This window comes from Mya arenaria, chromosome 3 (assembly GCF_026914265.1).
Source record: "Mya arenaria isolate MELC-2E11 chromosome 3, ASM2691426v1".
NCBI classification, from domain to species: Eukaryota; Metazoa; Mollusca; class Bivalvia; order Myida; family Myidae; genus Mya; species Mya arenaria.
The window spans coordinates 76,998,009-77,004,360 of NC_069124.1; the positions used below are offsets into that span (position 1 = coordinate 76,998,009).

General features: G+C 33.9%; 1 protein-coding gene across 6 annotated transcripts; it reads left to right on the forward strand.

Annotated features, from left to right (window-relative positions):
- The first annotated feature begins 376 nt into the window (after positions 1-376).
- LOC128228529 (contactin-1a-like) lies at positions 377-5,922 on the forward strand. Of its 6 annotated transcripts, none has more exons than XR_008259937.1 (10): positions 377-512; positions 950-1,222; positions 1,672-1,781; positions 1,933-2,107; positions 2,994-3,326; positions 3,435-3,725; positions 3,852-4,007; positions 4,289-4,325; positions 4,471-4,689; positions 4,981-5,922. XR_008259937.1 is itself a non-coding variant. In XM_052939885.1 (10 exons), exons 1-10 carry the CDS (start codon positions 419-421, stop codon positions 4,748-4,750), a joined length of 1,596 nt encoding a protein of 531 aa, XP_052795845.1. In that variant the 5' UTR covers positions 377-418; the 3' UTR covers positions 4,751-4,868. The 6 variants fall into 6 exon arrangements, 5 of the variants coding, with proteins under 5 accessions (XP_052795845.1, XP_052795846.1, XP_052795847.1 ...); XM_052939885.1 differs by lacking the exon at positions 4,981-5,922 and having other exon boundaries at positions 4,471-4,523; positions 4,677-4,868; XM_052939886.1 differs by lacking the exons at positions 1,672-1,781; positions 4,981-5,922 and having other exon boundaries at positions 950-1,239; positions 4,471-4,523; positions 4,677-4,868.
- The last annotated feature ends 430 nt before the right edge of the window (positions 5,923-6,352 follow it).

The window sequence follows — 6,352 nt, forward strand, 5'->3', positions numbered from 1 at the left end:
GATGCGGGTTTTACTTTGCCGAAAACTCATAAGATTATGTTTAGTGATCCGGATTGATTTTGCCATATGAAAAGGATGCCTACAGTTCCCTTTCATGTTATGTAAGACTTTGTATATCACAACGTGTTTAACTCTAGCATGACTGTTTGCGGTCTCGTTGTGGGTTGATTTTTTTATCACGTTTTTACTTTATCGTTTACTTTCTCGTGTCTTAAGTTCGCCATGAAACTAACAAACTCTTTTAAACAAGGAATATAACGCTTATAACATATGTTAACATTTTAATTTCCCTGTCTGTAAAGGCGTTGTAATTTTGTTTTAAAAGTTAAGTACTTAAACCTCATTTCTCAATGAACATCTATAAGCAGTGTGTTTTCTTTAAACGAGGAAGTATACTCAATCTTCAACTATTTGATTTATGCTCTGGAAAGTTAGATTTATAATCAAAATGTGGTCACATCTTCAAGTGTTAATTTGTTTAATACGGATAAAGGTTTCTTTATCTAATGTTGGTAAGATAGTTTAACACAAAAATGTTAACATGATTTATTTTTAGCTTTTCTATCCACTTTCATGCTATGGATTTACTTATGATGTATTTGATTGGTTCTCAATACTTGATATTCTCGTTAGAAGTACCAAATAATGTATCTAATAGTACATGTAAATGTTATACTTTGGTAGAATAAGGCTTTAAATTGACAAAAATGCTTTAAGGGTTTCTCTTGCAGTTAGGAAACTGTTATAGGGAAAAGTGTATGTTATCAGTATGTAACATGTAACTGATTTTAGAAATTCATTCATAGGGTGTTCATTACTCTAAGATGCATATATTAGACACGGTAAAGAGCGAGGAAGTAATGTACATAAAAGCAGACGGAAATTCGAACACCCGTGCCCCTTATTCTATCAATTTGTGATAATAAAATATTTTATACCAACATTATAGGAACATATCTTAGCATTTCAAATCCCGTTGAATGTGGCCAAGATGCTACACTCATTTGTACAACAGGCAGCAGAGCTTCCTTTTGGTCATTCTACCGAAATGAAACACCCATAGTATCAGATCTTAGCAAAACTCCGAAGTACACAGCTGAGGTTCAGCCTTTTCAACAAATCGCTCTGACGATACACAACGCTGGACCAGAAGATGTCGGACGTTATCGATGTACTCCGGAATATGAAAGTGTCAGTAACGAATATCCACTAGAACTATACTGTATGTGTATTTCGAAGGTTAGACTGCTATATGTATTCGTTTTCTGTTCATGTATTGTTTTTGTAGTGTCTTATATTAAGTTTTGTCTATTGTCTGCACGTTTCTCTCTTTTCATGTCATGTGTACCAGCCTTCGTGAACCACCTGCATGCATTTCTCTTCATAACTTTTCTCCACTGGGACCAGTATTTTGCACTGTTCGATATGATACTCGCCTTTGTGTTAAGTTAATACTAAATATTGAGTACATCATGTTAAATGTCCTTTATTACTGAATTATAACCCCATATACATGCATATGCATATAAACATTTTTTAACAAAGGCCAGCAAATAGTTGTATGTGAATACATCACTGTCAAGTAAACACCATGTAGACACGTATTTTAAACTTTATTAAGCGATGACTTCCTCTGACGTTTTGTTTAAATGGCCGGTATATATTTTGAAGGTCAAAACGAAACCGCTGATATCCAAATAAAGCCCGAGAAAACAGTGGAAATTCGTTTGGATCAACTATATCCAAGCAATGCCGAAATATCAATCAAAATTTTCCGAGAGGTAGTCTTGTATTCGTAATTCATACATACTTATGACTACTTTTTCCATTATCATTAGTGTATGCATTCGTATTCAAACTTCCATAACAAATATTATAGATCGTTTTATTTGTCTTAACCGCTTTGTATAGTTTTGTTTGTGTGAATTTTAGGGGGTACCAATGGACATGTGCATGACGACAATGTGCAGAGATAGCAAGGTGTACAGCAAATATTTTGAATGCACATACACTACAACAAAGATTTTTGGTAAAGGAAACTATACCTATGTGCTACAGAATCTTAATTACAAACAAGCTCTGCCCATAACAGGAACCTTTGAACTACGTAAGTACTACTGCTGGTTTTACTTAACATTTCAAGTTTTCGTAGCATTTAATGATCGTGGCTTTTACTCCACCCTAATCCATCGAGTGGTTTCAATTAAGTGCAACTATAGCATTGCGATCGAAGAGACTGACTGCTGCCATCAACCATTTGACATATCGTTTCACGTTGAACTACTATAGAGGTGGGTTCATATCCCAACCAAGCATCAACACAGAATGGAATCGAGCAGTTTTCAACAGTTCACATAATATCCACAATGATACATATACTTTGCATTGGTTGCACTTCATCCGACCAATTAGATCGTTACTTTGAATACTTTAAATTAGGCTCGAATAAACGGCGCGTCGTCAAAACGAAACTCGTTAAAATGTTGAAACGTACAGGTCATGCTTTAAAACCTCTCTAGTGATTGTTTTTTTCTGAGTATCAAGTATGATTGCGTTTTATGGCATTATTATTCTTCGGCACTGGACTGACGAAAAGAAGAAAGGATGGACAAACTGTACAATACTCAAGATCATACACCTATAGACAACCGAATTGCAAAGATAACACTGTTACTTACAAAGAGCACCGAAGCGAAAATGCGAACGATCGTTTTTAAGTTAAGGTTTTAATATAAAGGTTAAAAGTATTAAATCGACAGTTATGGACCTCACGTTTTATGAGCCGACGATGACGTTGTTAATGCTTTGGCAAACATTCCATCACTGTTTGTTGTAATTTCGATACAATTCACTATTTCACTTTCTAATATAGGCTTCCAATGTTTTGTTTTAAAATTGTATATATACATGTATGCCATAAGCTATCAGTATAATATTATAACAACATAGGATATAAAACAACACCTTTTAGTCTGTGCTTCAAATATTTAAAGATCACTCCAAGAATGTGACTTTGACCGCTGATCAACAGACAATTGGATCCGGTCAGACAACTGAGCTGGTATGTCGTTACAACGGCAGTGCTCCTATTCAGTTCATTATATGGCAGAGAAATAGCAATACTGTGGTTGTTCAGCACCAGAGCTGTATCAATATTTACAATAAGAGCAATGCGCTCATGGATATTTCATGTCCAAACAGCAATGAACAAGTGCTTAAGCTTCGCCATGTTGACCAGGATGTTAGTGCTATCGTCTGGCAGTGTGAAGCAGAACTAGAAAGTGGCGAAGAGCTTTACAGTAACAGTATAGTGTTACACGTAAAAGGTAAATACGTTTCAATATTTTATTCATCTTTCATTTAACCTTGTAATTGATTTTATGTTCCTGTCTTTTTATCGACAATTCCCAAATCAATGTTTCTTGTCAATATAGGACCACCTGGTAAACCTTACGATGTCCAGATAAGAAGTATTAATGAGACAACAGTAACAATCTTTTGGTGCTTAAGCAATGAGAATGACAGGAACGTCACAACTGTTACTCAGTTACGATCCGACACAGACTGGATAAACAAGTCGGAAACCAGATGGATTAAGGATACACGTAGAAACAGTGAAATAATTCAAAATCTAAGACCAGCAACGTTCTATTTTCTTCGTCTATTTAGTTATAACGGCTATGGGCGCAGTAATTCGACGGAAACTTTTACGTTTATCACACAAGGTATCATATCATTGTACACATCAAAATGAGAAAATAAATGTTGTCCATAATGAGTTAAACGTGTCTAAAAAAAGCTTGGAAAATTATATATGAACGATAAGGTTCAAACTCTCCTTTATTTCACAGATACACAAACTCTTATTGCCCCGCTACAAAGACAGGATGTCATAATTGGAAGTGCTTTAGGAAGTTTTACTGGCGGTGTTTTATTGGTTTTAATTACGATGGGTTTGTGTAGAGCAAGAACGAATGACAAATGTAAATGCATGCCATCAAGCAGAGGTAAGAAAGTAAACGTTACTGAAGTAAAGCACCTAAACTAAAGTTTATGAAAGCAACACTATTCCGTAATGAGGTGTCCACATCAAACAAATATATCGTGGATTTGATCACCACCATTGGATTCTTATCTTGGCCTCAATATGGACATTGTACTGGTTTCTGCCCAGGAAGCGGACTCGATTGAGTGATCCATATGTTTTGAAATATGAGTTTATTTTTGTCTTTTTTGATTTTTCATCTCTTTAACTGATGTTACTGATTCGAGGAAGTGTTAATTACAGGAGAAGATGACACTCGACAGATACGTCAAAACAGAAGGTAAATTATAAATAAAATAGTTTTGTTCCCTAAACCTTGCTATACATACTTAAAAAAATAATAAAAACTATCATATAGTATACGCCCTTGAAAGCTTTGTTTTAGTACGCGTCAACAAAACAATAAATTTCTTTTACTTTGGCAGTACGGAGGAAGATGCCAGTTACATTAATACATCGTTGGAAGGAAACGTCATGGGTAAATCTACATTATCAACAAGAAATATAAAATGTGAAAGAGTAGTTTGATGCCTTATTAATTGCAACATAAATATCATAACATAAATAAATGTTAACTAAGCGTAATATGCATTTATGTTTTATTTAACTTTCCTTCTTATCTTCATTTCAGAGTTGCAAAAAAGGTACGAACAACTAAAACTGTTTTCAATTTGTTACCAACTGCTTGAATTGTCCCAGAATTGAGATGATAGTATGATCTATAAATACTGTCGGTATTTTTAGAAGACGTTACCACGCGTTGTACCACTATTATATACTCAACAAAAATTTAATCAATTTATATTTCATTCTGATTTATATTACATTATGTAGCTTAGTCTGCGGCTTAGAAAATAACAATTTATCGCATTCCTTCTGATGTATTTGAAGAAAAGGCCAAATGTCATTTTAACGTTTCATGAACTCCGTTTTAGTGCAATGGTATCCGACCAGTATTCCTCCCTGGATGTAGCGCGCGACCCGAAACACGAGTATGATGCAATTGACCAATGTATCCATTAACTCGGTATAGTATACAGTGTATAAAACAATGTGGATAAGATGAATATACAAAATGGAAACATTTTCCTGTCATTATTAAGAATTGTTGAAACAAAACACAGGAATCATATATTGCAATAATAATGATTTATTTGCTACTGGTCTTGTCCCTGTCATTTCCATGTTTTCAATTTTATGTTTTATTGTAGTTGCCTTTGATTTTTTTCTCTTGTTCCATTCGGAAACTCTACTATTTCTAAACTCATCCATTGATATGAACGTTCATGTGCTTAAATGTATACTTTTTTACGGCGTCAGAAATGATTTTTGACGCCACATGTATGTCTTGATGGAAGTGTATGCAAGATGATTTATGTCGTTAGGTATTCGCTCTTTTATCTCTATTGACTTTGCTCATGCCAATTTTGCTTTTTGTGAAGATTGCTTAGAAAATATGCCACATCATACAACATAAACGTGTGTTTACCTGTTGTTTTGAACTCGTGTTTCTAACATGATGAAATAAAATAATATCATTAAATTATGTTATAAATAGCTCGGAGTTACAACTGTGTAACACGAGAAAAAGTTGAATGACGAGTTTGTGTCGAGCATTTTTTATAAAAGGGTTAAATTCATAAGGTTTTTATTATAACTGTAATATAAATAGCTGTTAAGTTCATTTCATCATTCTTTACATAGTCATAAAAATGATTAAGATTTAGAACAGTTTTCTTCCAAATAATGCACAAGTGATCAACCCGTCAGTTTGTACAATGACAACAATCCCATAGGACTTTTATATCAGTAATAATTGTGTTCACTTATCGTATGCATTGTTTTATTTATTATTAAATACTGATTTGCTAAAGGCTCTTCACTTTTTTGTATTACTTGTTTCGATGTACATGACGATTGTACACGCCGGGTAATCATTGGAACCATAACATTTTGTTCTGTGTTGAAAATGCTCCAACGCGTCTTCCGTTATAGTGCCAATGAGTGGAATATGGATGTAAACAGTGAGTATGGTTTCTTATTTTTCATTTTTAGAGGTTTATAAAAAAATGAAGAATGTAGTTCCACATAGGAATGGCCATGAGTTGTTCTAAATGTAAAAATTCTGAATAAAATTTAATATCTGATCGTCTAGAACTTGCATAACTTAATAGACGTTAGTGTTGACAACGTAAAAATCAGGTTTTTCGTGAGAATTATTCTCTTACCTTAGGTTTAATCATTTTCTTTACATGTGCGTGGCTTTTTATTGACAAAAGGTTGCCGCGTTACAAATTTTAGAACTTT